Source organism: Dicentrarchus labrax, unplaced genomic scaffold, assembly GCF_905237075.1.
Source record: "Dicentrarchus labrax unplaced genomic scaffold, dlabrax2021, whole genome shotgun sequence".
Taxonomy (NCBI): Eukaryota; Metazoa; Chordata; class Actinopteri; family Moronidae; genus Dicentrarchus; species Dicentrarchus labrax.
Genome location: NW_026136722.1, coordinates 3,170,697 through 3,186,778, shown reverse-complemented (window position 1 = coordinate 3,186,778; position 16,082 = coordinate 3,170,697). Strand labels below are relative to the sequence as shown.

Sequence of the window (16,082 nt, the reverse complement as noted above, 5' to 3'; positions counted from 1 at the left end):
CCCCAAAAAAATTACTTAATTACAGTAACCTGAGTAGTTGTAATTCCACCCCTGCTCTTTGTCCACAGAAAGACTAGATTTCATACGCCATTTGTACATTGGCATAGATATGCCTCCTAAAAATAACTTAACTTATAGCAAAATATGTTAGACATGTAGGATAATATCACTCTATGATTATGTTTTTTTGGTTTATCGACATAAGGAAGAAACATTTATATTGAATGTATTTGTGATCTGTTAACTACCAAAGCAAAATGTTCATATTGAATTCATCTGTAAAAAATTTTTGAAAACTATGTTTTCCCCTCCATTTTCACTACAGCATATATGAGTTTTTTGAACATATATGAACTCAAAGCACTTGATTAAGGTTAAGAAACAATCAATGAACCCACTCCAACCTCCTTCCTACATCTTCTCTGTGGTATAAGAATATAACACATCGATAATAATAATAATGTATTTTAAACTACTCCACTAGTTAAGTACTGCACTTCCATAAAGTTGGGCAGCTTGTAGAAGATAGATAAAAAACAGAATGGTCATATTTGACGCAGCAGAGGCCGAGATATCCTGACGTTTAGTCCTTAGTATGAGTCATTTCCCATAATGCAACTGGATAGCGTCTTTCATTAGATCCTGCCTGCCTGGTAAACACCCACATATTCTTAACCCCACACTTGCAATTAGCAATGCAGACTCCTTGTTAAAAAAATGTAATCTCAAGTCTAAGTCGATAATGCCCTAATGACATCACTATGACATCATCAGACTTGACACAGCTCCTCCAGAGCCACAGAAATCAGATTACAACTGTTTTCATAGGCTGATAAGTTCCCCTCCTGAGGAGTAAACTCAACTTTGTGTGTTTAGTACCCCTTTAAACCCGAGATTACTGAATTGATTTTCCATCCGCCATTCTCTTCCTCCATCATTTATGATTGAGGCCAGATCTAAAAGCATTAGGTCTGTCTGGTGTGGAAGAACCATGTGCTCTTCCAATTTCATGCAATTCGGCAGATCTTCCATTACGCACTGAAACATGCACATTAAAGGCTGTCAGATACTTTCTACCTCTCTGTGTTTGAATCAGTGCATACTACAAAGTCACTATCACCTAGCAACCAGGTGACCTTTCCAGTCTGTGATTGTGTCTTTTTTGTGTGTGACTCTATGCGCGTATGTGTAATTGTGTATGTGATAGGCAGGGAAATCCTAAGACTGAGGAGAAATCTGAGCAAACCTGCATGCAGTGAAACGGACAAACAATCACAGCCTGTCAGCCTGCCATGCATGTCAGTGATAGGTGAACCTACACACACACACACACACACACACACACACACACACACACACACACACACAGATTGTTCCTTTCTTCAACTTTGTCCCCTGTAGGGAGTGACATAATCTCTTCATTGTCACATGATTACCAGGCACACACACACACACACGCACACGCACACGCACGCGCACGCACGCACGCACGCACGCACACACACACACACACACACACACACACACACACACACACACACACAACCATATAAACTTAGAGCCACCTCACTCTCCATCCCTGCGTGTCGCTTTCACCTGCACCCAGGGGAAGATGTCAATACTGCCCACTAAGCAAACATTTAGCTGTCTCTCCTCTCTCAAGCATGGACACACCCACTGCAGTCTTTCTGTACATAAAATGCAGCGTGGTGGGGTGAGATGCCTTGCTCCAGGGCATATCAGTGATTTGGGTCACCATATTGGAAGTGAGGGTACAGCAGCACCATACCACACCCAAAACCTGCCAGGGCTTGTGGTGAATGAAAGTAATGCTGGATAGAGAAGAATAAACAGGGAAGTACCTGTCAGGTCCAAGGTTATTGGTCCAGGAGCCTCGTCACAAAGCAGGGTCAGTTTGGTGACTTGGACATTTGGCACAGAGAGGTCTGGAGAGGAAAAGCAGTTCGGTTATTACAGTATTCAATCATTTCTTAATTCTCATTCATTTGTTCATTTCTTTTGAAGGCATAGTTTGAATTCCTTGATTTGCTTTCTTGCAGAGCTAGAGGAGAGGATCGATACCACACTCATGTCTGTTCTTTATGGAGCCAGGAGATGGCTCTAGCTTAGCTTAGACTGGAAGCAGGAGGAAACAGCTAGCCAGGCACATTATTGTTTGTTTCATTCGTACACAAACAGAAACGTAATAATGACAAGTTGTGGCTTTACAGGAGATTACACACAGAAATATTTCTTCATTTCCTGCAAAAGGTTACAACATCGTTAGCGGTTTTAACTATCTTAATTTAGCGTCTTAGCATGCTAACATTTGCTAAACTGATTTTTGGTGCATTTGGTCATAAATTATGGGTTAGGGTTAGGGTATTGGACAAACTCAAATGTGGACCTTATGGTGGCGGTAGAGCAATTGCATCATCCCATGGGGGAAATTAAGTTATACTTATCTACAAGTTGTACTGAGACATTTCACTCAAAACCATAAATGTCAATTGCATGGTGGCACAAAATCAGGGGGTTACCAAAGTCATTATTCATCCTCTGAGAACCTTGAATGTACAAAAAAGTCATAGCGATTCATCTAGTTAGTCAGTCTGGACAACATTAGTGACGGATACAAGGACGTTCCTAGAAGCACGTAGAACAGCAAAAAATGACGTGATGATGACACTAATGCTTGAGTTTCAGCTTGTACGTGTTAAAATATCACAGTCTATAATAGACATTTGATATGTTGACCAAAGTGACTGTGCACAACTAGTATTGTGGGTTCAGCATGGACGGATTAAAAAGATAACTGGCCTCTGTTTGACAATAAATTCCTCTCGTCTCTGCTTTTCCTTTCCCTCATTACAACCCTTCCTGCTGTACTCAACGTTACTAAGATGCAGATGAGGTGGTTTTGACTTACAGCTGTGGGGGAGCTATTCTACTGATATCAGCTGTCATGGCCCGGCTGCTGGATTAGAGATGCTGAGGCAAGCAGGTCTGTTCCTGTGTGTGTGTGTGTGTGTGTGTGTGTGTGTGTGTGTGTGTGTGTGTGTGTGTGTGTGTGTATGTGTTTGATCAGTAGTTGATGACTGCGAGGAACTATGCACCAAGTCGTTATATTGAGCGAATGGTATTATTAAAGCTGCAGTAACACTGGGTAGCAGGGTGAATCACCAGCTCTTATATCACCTCATGTAAACAATAAATACACACACACACACACGTACACACACACACACACACACCTGCAGTAGTTGGTAGCAGCCCCAGCAGGGTCTGCTTGTACTTGACCAGACTCTCGTCGTCTTTGTCCAGTTCCTGAATCTCCTCCAAAGACTTCTGGGCCGGAGGATTGTAGTTTAAGTTTCTCTCATCCTCTTCCTCCTCAATAGGCAGTTCTGTCTTATCAGCCATTAGACCTACCAGGAAGAAAGGAGGGAGAGAGGGATTATTTTTACAATAATTGTTTCACACAATTGAACAGTCAGTTTTTAGTTCAGTTTAGTCGTGTCTGCATTTGTACTATTACCACTGGGACTAGAGGAAGCTGGATGTTTCAGCCATTAGACTTTTAGCTAGTTAACTATTCACCATTTATCCACGGAGGGGCAACGCGCTATTTCCGCCATTTATCCCTTAACTAACTGTTTATCTATTTATTTTAGCTACGATTACTTTCAGTTCCCATAACCATTTATCATCACTCACTTAAAACAAACAGTTTAATCTATTATTTAACTACAAGCTAACTGTTTCAGAGGTTTATAGCATTACTCTTAGCTAATTGTTTCAACGTTTTATATCAATACTTTTAGCATACTGGTTCAATCATTTATTTATTCACTAATACTATTTATTTATGTTAGCTAACAATTATTTTAGCTATCATAACAATTTAGCTTTATTTAACTACTAGCTAATTGTTTCAATAGTTATCTCCTCACTGCATGTTCAAATCCACGGAGATGAGAAGGAAACTGGCTCACTGTTTATCTAGAATTACTTCAGTTATCATTATCAATAATTATACATTACTTTATTTTTTAATGTAAATTCCTCGATTCTCAGTTTTAACTAAGGTAGCAGTCATAACTTAACAAAATGTTGGTGTTTATGCTAATGTTAGCTAAGTTATCTTCAAACTGTGCTTGCTGTCACTACATATATATACACATATATGGTCCATGTAAGTCACCATATCACATACTTCATTAGACTGCATCCAGAAGACGTTGAAACATGTTTTTCACAAGGCTTAATCAATAATATTCTACATAAACATGGAACATGGAAAAAACATGGAAATAGCTAATGTTGTTTCCTTTTCATCTCCGTTGAGAGTTGGACATGTGCTGTGCCAATCGGGCAGCAGCATAGGGTATAGCATTACTTTTAACTAACCATTTCAGTGACAGTAGGGTAAACTCCTGTATAATGCCACACAGTTCAACACACCACAAACTACATTCTCCAAAATAATCATAAAATGTAATCAACGCCTCACTAAAACAGTTTCAAATTGAACATTATAACCTTCATGAAGGATTTATTGCAACATTGCTGTATTGGTTTTAGTTAGGTGTAGCCTACCTAAGAAACTAGAAAATATAATTTCAATTTTTTGCAAATTGTCTGAGCTACTCCATCTATCATACCCCTGGTTTGGAACAACTGAACTACAGTAGTTCACATGTATTACACACAACAGTGAGATAAATATGTGCAGAATGAATGGATGGGTTTGTTGTTGGTTTGTTGGGAGTATAAACTGAGAGGAATCAGTATTCTACTCTAACTGACTAGCCGACTTCTCTCTGACAGTCACCTAAGGACAATAACATTTGCAGCAGCATTCATCTGCAGTAAATATTTCTGTTATATTTCAGTGATTGAAAACTCAACCAGCACAGGTAAGATTGCTTTACTCTCTGGGATCGGATACATATTACTCTATGTGCAGCTACAGCCATCCAGGGTTTGATTTCATCAGGGATTTTGATTCAATATTGAGTAACACAGACATTCGATAATATGTTCTGCAAGCTGAAATTTCATTTCAGCATCTCCACCTCATCCGAACCTCCAGAGAGTGAATACTTGCAGACTGCAATAGTTACAATAACTGAGGATTTGGGCAGACAAAACACAGCAGTTTTAGGTAAACTGGTTGACTTTTTTTAACCAAAAAGTACAACACAACACTTATTTAAGAAGCTGTCCACACTGAAACAGGGCATTTCCATGTGGTATCATCTTTCATCAAGATTTTCAAATCTAATCAAATCTAATCAAAATGCTTTACACACCAGGTAATCCATCAGAGTGGGCATCATGTCAGCTTGTTGCAGTGGTGACTGCATTACAAGCTTAGCATTGGCAATAATGTAACTTTGCCCACATTAAAAGCAGACATGATGTTAACTTGGATACATTTGCTCAATAATGAATTAAGTCATGACGTTTCAAGTCTTTACATTCATGTTTCGTGTATGCCTTTGTGACATTGTGTCTTTGTGAAACTCTGGCTGCAATAAGAAAGCGCTCACGCACAGTCCTTCTTTCATCTGATGACCACCCTGATGAAGTGGAGAGGCCCTGCATGTATGTTCTTCTCTCATCAACTTATAAAGACACACACAGTCAGATCATTTCCTACAATAAAACATTACATGGTTGCCAACATAAATACACAATGCATTCCTCCAGACTCCAATTATCTGGAGAGCAGGGCACGCAGACACAAACTGAGCTGTGGACTATTTACTGTGCTGTAACAGGTTTGTGTAATAGCCTCTGGTTCTGTTTTTACTGTTCGTAATGAGACAGCTCAGTGTACATCAGCTCAGAGCTGTGTGTACAGGTAATTGGATGACACAGAGAGTACACACATACACCCACCCACACACACACACACACACACACACACACACACACTCTCTCTCTTTAGTCAAAAACATACCCACGTTGTTACAGATTCTGTAAACGCTAGTGAAAATCAAATGTGCTAAACGGGGACATAATGACACAATACAAGTGTCAACACAAACACATACACGCACATGTATAGCCGTGCACTGTGTCTCTAGCAGCACCCCACCCAGTCAGGACCAAACCATGGCTGCCTTTGCCGGTCACCATGGCAACTCTTTCAACTCCCCTTGCAGTGACATCACCTTTGCTGTGGACCTGTTTTATATGACTAAATATGCACAGTGGGTTTTATCTTGCAGCAAGAGAGAGATAAGTTTTAATACAACCCTGCATTCTCTCTCTCTCTCTCTCTCTCTCTCTCTCTCTCTCTCTCCTCTCCACACACACACACACACACATACATTTCCATAAATCTATATTTAATGGGACTTCTTGGTAGTTTTTTTAATTGATATTTAGGCAAAATGCATTTCTCCTGTTTTTATGATATAGGTCAAGTTTTCTTTTAAATAAGACTTCTCTAACGTCACAGTGTATGGCAGTGTATGTTAGCATGGAACGCTACAGCTGATGTTTGGCATCTTCAGTATGCAGTCATCACTTAAAAGGTGGTAATTAATGATGTTTTGTTGATTTTGTGTCCTTAATTTATAAGGATTAGGATTATAAGGATTAGGATAAAGCACTGGTTAGTTTCTCCACCTCACACTTTCTTCTTAAGTTTATCTGGCAGCTTAATTACCATTATCCCCACAGAAGTTTATTTCACATTATTCCTGCTGTCTTTGAGAAAGAGACCTTTAAAAAAGTTCTTTAGAATAAATATTCAACGTATTTATCCTCGATTCTGATATTAAACATTCATACATTGTGAAATGCCACAAATTTGCTTCTTAAATCTGCACACTTTATGTATTAAAGACAACAGCTGTTTCAATATCTCAGGTTGTGCTCTTTGTGTTAGATTCAGTTCACTGGAAGGAGCTGAAAACATGAAGCACTAAAAAACCGATACCAGGTGGCTCACTGGAAAAGGTTAATCTTTTCACACTTCCAAACAGTCTCCAAGCAAATTCGCTGATGTAAAAATCGGCTAGTTTGAAATATTAACACAAATGTTTAACTCTGATTTCTCCCTTTCCCCTCTGCACACAAAAACACACCAAGTATATATAGTATGTCAGATATGGAAGCTACATGACTTCATAAATGATTCAGCCAGATGTATTTGCATATCAAACCCTGCCGCCCGTCCCCACATGAGCGAGCGTGTGCACACATGCAGACACGCTGCAGCGTAAACTGTGTTTCTGAGCTGCTATTAAAACCAGCTTCCTCTCTGACATCTGAGAGCTCCTCTTTGATCTCCAGACTGCTGACCTGTCACAGTAGCTGTATCAATTAACATTTATTTGAAAAGGCAGGGTTTGGTCCACAGAGATACAACTGAGTGTTTTAATATGGATTTCTTTTAGTGTTGTAATATGTGATGGGCTAAAGTCTGAAACAATGAATCTGATCTAAAGACTGATTTTTATGCACTTTTTGAAAAATATACAGATACTAATATTAACAACATGCAAATTCAGTCCCCTTATGTGACAACCTGAAATGGTTTCTGTAACATTTTGTGCATGGAGTACCGTATTAAGATGCCATTTAAAATAGTTTTATGAGAGTGGACCAACTTCTTAGAGAGGTTTTTCTAAACACTATTTAGTTTTATGAGTTACAAAAGGGAGAGGGGAAAAAGTTGTTTTATTATTAATTTATTTAAAAAGCAGCAGAATTAAGAATGAACATGCGGGTCTAAAGCCCTCCATATTGTGTGAATCTGGTGTTAGAAATAAGCTAAACTGTTGGACATATGTGTGTGGTCTTCCAACTGTTTCCGCCCCCTCATCTGTGATGTGATATTAACTGGTGGATTTTCTTTGACGCCCGTAAAATCGCCTCATTACCCCAGTAGCGTCTGAAACCATCTTCTGCATCATTAGACACATGCCTGTTGTAAAATATGCGCTACAAGTGTAAATCAGGACTCTGTGTTCTTGCAGAAAAGCTTAAAATTGCGATTGGTGAGGAATTTAATTCATTTGTTTACCTTTTTTTTTACACAAAAGAATAGTGAGAAGGGACGTGTGTTTAAAGAGGCATGCTGGAAAAAAAACCACAGATAAAACTGAGCCAAGACATCAGTAAATGCAAAATGATTTTTCCTCTTGTCCCTGCATATAAAAAACACAGACTTTTACCCACAACCTGTTGTAACCCTGTCGCCACATCAAACACCATTTGCAGAAGACAGAGGATCCACAGCAGTATGTACTACCACAAGACACAGACTTGTTGTTCATCTGTTGATATTTAATGCTAAACCAACACGCTTAGTGAAAATCAACACAGCAATCTGTTTGGCATGGGAGAGGTGGCTTCAGGGGAAGAAGGATTTGAAGAGGACGGCTCACATGAGACCTCAAACACACACTGAACATATTCTTCTGTTAGTTCTTTGTTGACATGAGTTTTTCACATATGGCTGAATCGTATTGCTACAATCTATTGTAACTGGATACAGTGTCACCATGACGTTGGATAATCCACATGCATCACTGGCACTTTGGTAGAAAGTAATGCCAAAAGATGTTGCTGTTTATTAATGATTTATTATTATATTATAAATGTAATCTGTCAGTGCTTTGAACACCACAAAAGAAATTCCATTGACCCCTTTTGTATTGGATAGATGGCAGTAAGCTCAGATATCTGTGCGACCTGTGCAGAGTGAGGGCTCGCTCAGGCTTGATTGTTGACAAAAAAAAACAATTTATCGGCAACTGCTTCAGTTTTGGTGTGTGGCTAGCTTTTTCTTAATCTATGATTCTTTTGCCCTCTCTTGCCAAGAGTTAGATGAGAAGATTGAATATACTCTCATGTCTGTATAAGAAGCTACAGCCAGCAGCCAGTTTAGCACAAAGACTGGAAACGGGCAAACAGATAGCCTGGCTCTGTCCAAAGTGACAAAAGCTCACTAAATTACATGTTACATCTCATTTGTTTAATTTATACAAAAACCGACATGTAAAAATGTCAAATTACCTTTTTTTCAAGGGGGTGTCAGACCATTTCTGAGAGCAGCAACTTCCTGCAACCTCTGCTGGGCATTAGTGCCACAAATTGACAATTTTACACTGTATGGATTAACAGACGAGAACTAACTTGTTGCTGCTAGTCAGATTTTGTAAGCTTTAGACTGAGCCAGGCTAGCTGTTTTACCCCTATTTGTATGTCTTCGTGTTAAGTTAAGCTAACCAGCTGAAGGCTAGCAGGCCAGGTGATTCTCTGCCAAAGAGCGGATAAGCGTATATAAAGTGTAAAGGTTAGGTGGATTGCTTAAGAGTGTGCAGTTCTGGTGTTTATCTGCACAATGGAAGCTCCAAAATGAAAATGGAATAAAGAAAAAACACCCTATTGAAAACACTGTATCATAAATTGGGTATTATCTCTCAAACTGAACAGGAAATGTTTAATTTAATCTGAGGTAATCAAAGTTAACCTGCTCTCCTTTTGACTCAACAGCTTTCCTCTGTTTTAATAATTGCTTCCTGTCTGCCTTCTCTTAGCTTAACCCAGATAACTGTTCACTGTGTCAGGAAAACACTTCTTTACACTGTTGTGTTTGTGAGTGTGTGTGCCCTAAGCGTTCATTTGCTGTTTTTTATAGTCCTTTGAGGCCCGCTGTCACTGCTCTGTTCTTATACTATAACGAGACCTGTGGGACGCTGAAACACACATATACAAAAGGACACACACACATACACACACAGCGAAAGATAAAAAGTAATCTTTCAGGGCTCTGCAAAGCCAATAACAGCTTTTACAATGAAGGAAAAGGCACTACGCGAAGAATGACCAACATAACAGCATTACAGCAGGTCATGTAGCAAGGTTTGCTTCCATCTCTGAGGCTGCTGTCGGTTCCACAACGCCCCCAGAATTGATCTGTCACCTGCAGGATTTTCGTGTAAGGCTATAGACACCCCATCAACACTGGAGACGCTCATAACACTTCATCGTGCTAACCAGCAAATCGTTGGAATCTCATTTCCAATGTTTCCTTGGTGATGAAAGGCTGAGATGACAAACAAATAGATACCAGCTGCTGAGATTCAGCACGCTGAGGACAACTCATGACTGACACTGCAGCTGCTGCAGCGTCCTGAATTACTGAAGCTGTCACTATTAAATATGCTTTGCTTGTAATGTCACGTGTTGTTAGTGATTGGGGTATGATGCAGCTTTTTCACCTAAGATTGAAATATGTGTTTTCTGTTTTAAAAATACATTATCCATATGCTGTCCCAATGTCTTCATTTTTATGCCAAAAACTAAAAAGTAGGTTATTCAGTGCACATCTCCAGGGTAACAGGAACAACATGGATGCATAGCAACCCTTTAATATTTATAACTAAGTAAAACTCAAATCATAGTGAGTTTTACAACACACAGGTTCTTCGTATTGGTGTTGGATAAAATATTTAGACTCGGTCTAGGATACAGCTCTTACTTTTTCATCATATCGTATAAGCCTAAACACACTTAACTGCCTGATATCTGGCATAATAAAGGGCCAGTACTGATACCTCTACAACACAGCCAATACTGATGACATTTGTTTTTATCATAACCATGGACAACAATCCCTTTAAGAGTCATTGTACTATTGTTGTATATTTAATATTTCACTGTTTCAGTTGCCTTGAACAAACACCATTTCCCATAAGCCTTATGCCTTTGAGGGCTGAACATCACATCTTGACAAAAGAGCAGATCCATGGGCGACTCGAGGGGTCACGGTTAGTTCAGACATGTCTGTAAAAACAGCAAGTCAGAGGAGACTGAGCGATGGAGACGTTTATAGACAGCATTACAGCTAAAACGAATGGGAAAATTACTGTAGGACAAAAAAAAGCTACCACAAATACCCATGCTGCTGCGCTTATATATTTTCAGGGGAGCTGTAGTTTCATTGCTAAAATCACAAAGATTTAAATTTCTAACAGCAACTGCTGTAGAGGCAGTCAGTTTGTCTTGTTGAATATGGAAAGTAAACCTCAGGAGCACACTTCATGTGCCCATACAGACCATTGAAATGCCGAATGAGAGATTTTACTGAGCTGTAGAAGCTAGAGGCTCGCCCAGATGTGACGTCATGACTTCAGCTCTCTATAGACACAAAGCAAGATGACTGTACATCATACACACTCACACACACACACTCACACACTCACACAGTATTATATCCTCAGCTGCTCCGTCAGCCTTGTTGAGACAGCAGGTTGTCTAATTGACTGACTTGATTGGTCTCATATGTGTCTGCTCTCCCGTACAACCTCATTTGTCACTACTGGGACAGAAAAAAATGAGGAGGGAAGCAGACACATCTGACATCTGTGCGTGCGTGTGTGTGTGTGTGTGTGTGTGTGTGTGTGTGTGTAGACGTCAGTAGTAGAAGCGAGCAGGTAAAGAAAGAAGGTAAGAGGAAGGTAAAAGAGGCAGGAAGGAAATATCAGTATTCAGCCTCAAAAACACGACAGACTGAGATTAGAGAGGAAAGGAAGGATGGGAAGAAAGTAAAGACAGAGAGAGGATCAGAGGAGAAAAGGAAGAGAGAAAAGGATTTCAATTAGCCTGTTTGAACGCTTGCTGCTTGCTGCCTGCACTGGTGTTTGCTGATTGACAGCTCATGAAGAGCGTTCTGCCACATGCGCCTCACCCACTCACCCACTCTCTCTCTTTCTCTACCACACACACACACACACACACACACACACACACACACACACACACACACACACACACACACACACACACTTTGTAAAACATCCTGAGCTGCTCTGCCTTCTTTCCTGGAAACAGCCTCTGACAGAACATGTCGATCTCACCCGCCAACGTTTCCCCTTTGTTTTATGTTTACCCCCTCCTCGTCTTTTTCCTGGTAGAAAAGAAGAAAAAATAAAAAGAAACCCTCTCCTCCTTTCTCTTCTCGTTCTCATCTTCCACCTACTCCCTTCTAACCATTTCCACTTATCTTTCTCCTCCTCTGCTCATAACTTCACCTCCTCATTGCTCCTCTTCCTTTCCTCTTTACCTCTAAGTTTCTCGCCCTCCTTCCATCCTCGCCTCGTCATTTTGCTCCCTACGCTCTCGCCATTTATCTTCCACTCAGTCACCTCCCACGTTCCTATCAAAATCTCCTCCACCTCCTCTTTTTTCAAAATTCAATCTCAGCCAAGTGTTTTTGACAAGATTCGATGTGTCATACCCACAGAAACCTGTACAGACAGCAAAAATTCTCTGTATACAGTCTGTCCTCACTTGAAGCTGTTTTTTTGTTTTGTTTTCCAACTAAAGAAATTGTGCAAAAACAGCAATGAATTATTCTTTTTGTACTGACATATTAGAGTGATTAGCTATTGAATCATTCAGTGCTTCAAAAGTGTCTCTGATGTTTAGGAAATGAATGAATGATTGAACTTCAGAGAGCTTCTGCTGAATGTAGTAAATCAGTAGCAGAAACCGACTGAAAACTGTGACATGAAGATCTACGCTTGGTGACTCCTCGGATCCTGACTTGGAGCAGAGCAATCAATTCAAATTATTTGAAATTCATAGAGTTAATGGAATGGATTATTCATGGCCGCCTTAGAGCTTAAATCACATTTCACTTCCACTTCCCAGAACTTCACTTGAAGATGATCTCTCGTTTCCTCTCTCGTCAGTGAGTCTGGTTTCTGGTCTCTCTTTTCTCTCTCGCCCTCTGTTTCTGTGTCTCTCTTTTCAAATTACTTGCCTTTTTTCTCTTGATCTCACAAAACACACACTCTCACGCACACACCTGTGTGAGGGGAAACCCCAGGACTGTTCCACCATCTGTAACTGCTCAGCACTACTGCAGTGTGTGTTAACAACACAGAGAGACAAATATACCACTAATCCAAAAGCTAGAATTACTGTTAGAAGTAACAGCAGACAATGGTAACGTCATTTGACTCATGCAAGCGCTTTGTCATCACACACACGCACGCACACACACGCACGCACGCACGCACGCACGCACGCACACACACACACACACACACACACACACACACACACACACACACAACACACACACACACAGCTGCTCCCTCCTCTGCCAACATTTCTCATGGACACACTCCCTTTTCTGTGTGTGTGTATATGTGAGCAGAAACATAATTACAAAAGCCAGCAGCACACACACACACACACACACACACGCATGCACACATGCACACAAACACAAACACACACACAGTGGAGACAGTGTAGGATGTGATCAATAGCTATTGATCTGCCACCTTTGGCTTGTCTTGGCAGCGCTTCATGTTAGACATAAAAATGTCCACACCCGCCAGGATAGAGACATATGGCACACACACACCACACACACACACACACACACACACACACACACACAGATGAACACACACGCCCATGATTTTAATTTAATCTCTATATTATAAATGCTGTAAAACAAACACCATAAAATAAATACACAGTGAAATAACTTGGATCAGTAAAGTTATACTAATTCACTAGAGCGTGTGCACACACACACACACACACACACACACACACACACACACACTTACACACACTCCTCCGTCGCCTCACCTCTGTAGCACATAGTTAGCCACAGCAGCTCCAGCACCTGACCCCCAAACTCACACACGTCCAATCCCAGCATGGTGCCTCTCTGCGGGGGCTGCACTCTGTGCGACGGCTGGCAGAAGAAAAACCACAGAACCCGGGGGAACCTCCACAGGTAGCAACAAAGTAGCAGAGGCAGGGACGGGTTAAAGAGAAGAGCATCAAGCAAAAAAGTACTGGATTGGAAAGATAAGGGGGTCAGACGAGGAATCTCCTCCTCAGAGGAAATGTGAAAAAAAAAACTGTAGTTGGAGGGGTTGAAGGGGAAGAGGAAAAGGGCTCGCGTGAGAGAGACAGAGGCAGAGAGGCAGGGAGGGTATCCTTGGGTGTGGGTGTGGATGTGATGGGGATGTGTGTGAGCAAGAGAGGGAGAGAGAGATAGAGAGAGAGAGGATGGAGGGAGGGAGGGCGAGGGAGGAAGCCGGCTTTCTACACTTCTTCTCCTCCTCTTTTGTAAACTGGAGCAACAAAGGAAGAAATCTAAGGGCAAAAATGCTGTCAGCTGTTTGTTTTTTTTTATTTTTGCATGCAGCACCGAGGATGCTGGGAGCTATCGGTGGCAGGCAGACGCTGGTTTAGCCGGCAGAGCTGTCTGCAGCAGCAGCAGCAGCAGCAGCAGCATGGGTGTGTGTGTGTGTGTGTGTGTGTGTGTGTGTGTGGGTGCGTGCGTGTGTGTGTGTGTGCGTGGTACTCAGACGCTGGCAATCGATTCGCAGACGAGCAGCGAACCCCTCCCCTCCTCCTCCTCCTCCTCCTCATGTCATCAGCCCAGAGACTGCAATGAGCTCATCCTTTACCCCCTCCCTCTTTCTCTCTTTCCCTCCCTCATTCACTCTTCCTCGCCTTCCACGCCTCATTCCTTCTCACGCACCCCCCCCAACTCTTTCATGCTTTTATTTTCCTCTTCATTTTTCATCACTTTTATGAATTCTCGTGTGGTGTCCACTCTCTCCCTCCACCTATTCATCACGCCATCTCTCTCTGTATCTCTATTTATCTTACCCCCCCCTCTTCTTTATCTCCCTCTGTCTGTTAGTGACCACACCCTGTCAGCAGTATGCTTCAATTGTGACTCTGACTCTCTTTTTCTCCATCATCATTTCGTCTTTTTCTCTCCTCAGTTTTTACCTCTCCTCTCCTCTGACATGCCTGGAGCAATGTGAGCGGCTGTAGTACTGTAGAATACAAAAGGGGGTTGCTTCTCCCACTTGATAATCAGACACATTCCCTTTCACACACGTCTGCACACACACACACACACACAACTTCTCTCTTTCTCTGTCTCTTACTCTCTCATACTCCAGCAAACATTAGCATGATGTTATTTTACACATACATTTACATTGTTCTTCCCAAAATGATGTGTACAGTATTCGACTTCAGACGAATTATCAACTGTAAACTGACCCAGATTTGCTTTGTCACATTAGAATTAATGTTTAAACTGAGGAAACTGACTGACAAAATGCAGGATTTTAACGGTGAAATGGGCCGGTTTGATAAATGAGGGATGTCGGCTCGTGTGGTTGGAAAGAAATTAAAATTAGTGAGGGAGGAAGTGAGAGCAAGCAGAGATTAAAAAAAATGTTAAAAACCACTGAGACAAAGGAGCGATAGAGCTGAGGCTGTGTCTTGATCCAAACTCAATTTGGAGATAGTTTCGTCTTTGCTTTCTTGCCAGCAAAGAAGAGTGAGCTCATGTTGGAACAGAGAGAGGATGTTTACAGGTCTGAGCAAGACCAATACATTTGGGTCAATATTGGTCTTTCATTGAATAATAGATATCAGCCGTGGTTCACTGCTGATCATATAAATGTTTTAGATACAGGGTTTTTAGATTACTCGAGAATGACATCAACCTCAACAGCATCAAGTAATTATCATGTAAAATCAGTGACAGCATGTCATTTATTTCATAAAGACCATGAATATTGACTTATAATATATAATATATGCTATTAATTGCACTGCATCCATCAACTTCTTTTCCATTTTTGGACATCTGTGCCGTCCTTAGTGACCCTGGTGGCGTCATGTCAAGCATCTATTGGGTGTATTTTACAAGGGGACATGGAAATAAACAATTTAGAGCATTTAATTTGCACACTTCCGGTATGTGTGCTTGAAAAGCTAACATCCTATTACATTTTGCACAAATTGGGGACAGCAGCTGCCTACAATAATAGCTTATTTTGTCATTTTGAGTTTTTGCTAAAACACTGAACAGCATACATGCAGTTTAGAGTCTGTCTAAAATATAAACCTAAGAATTGACTTCCCAGATACAAACTGAATCTATTTTTAAGCCCAAAGGGTAAACGAGACCTGAACACGAATTTCAGGCCGACCTGACTCACTAGTGTGAAGCACAGCTCGAGGTCAGCACAGACGGTGAGGTCACTGTGATC

General features: G+C 41.0%; 1 protein-coding gene across 1 annotated transcript in view; it reads right to left on the bottom strand.

Moving 5' to 3' along the window:
- The window catches only part of arhgdig (Rho GDP dissociation inhibitor (GDI) gamma), a 28,388-nt gene extending 14,055 nt beyond the window's left edge, over positions 1-14,333 (bottom strand). Inside the window, exons 1-3 of the mRNA XM_051387144.1 lie at positions 13,639-14,333; positions 3,255-3,428; positions 1,863-1,946 (exon numbers count right to left, since the gene is read on the bottom strand). Coding sequence (XP_051243104.1) covers positions 1,863-1,946; positions 3,255-3,428; positions 13,639-13,711 — 331 coding nt within the window. The 5' untranslated portion in view covers positions 13,712-14,333. The remainder of the gene's footprint in view (positions 1-1,862; positions 1,947-3,254; positions 3,429-13,638) is intronic.
- Positions 14,334-16,082: the final 1,749 nt, after the last annotated feature.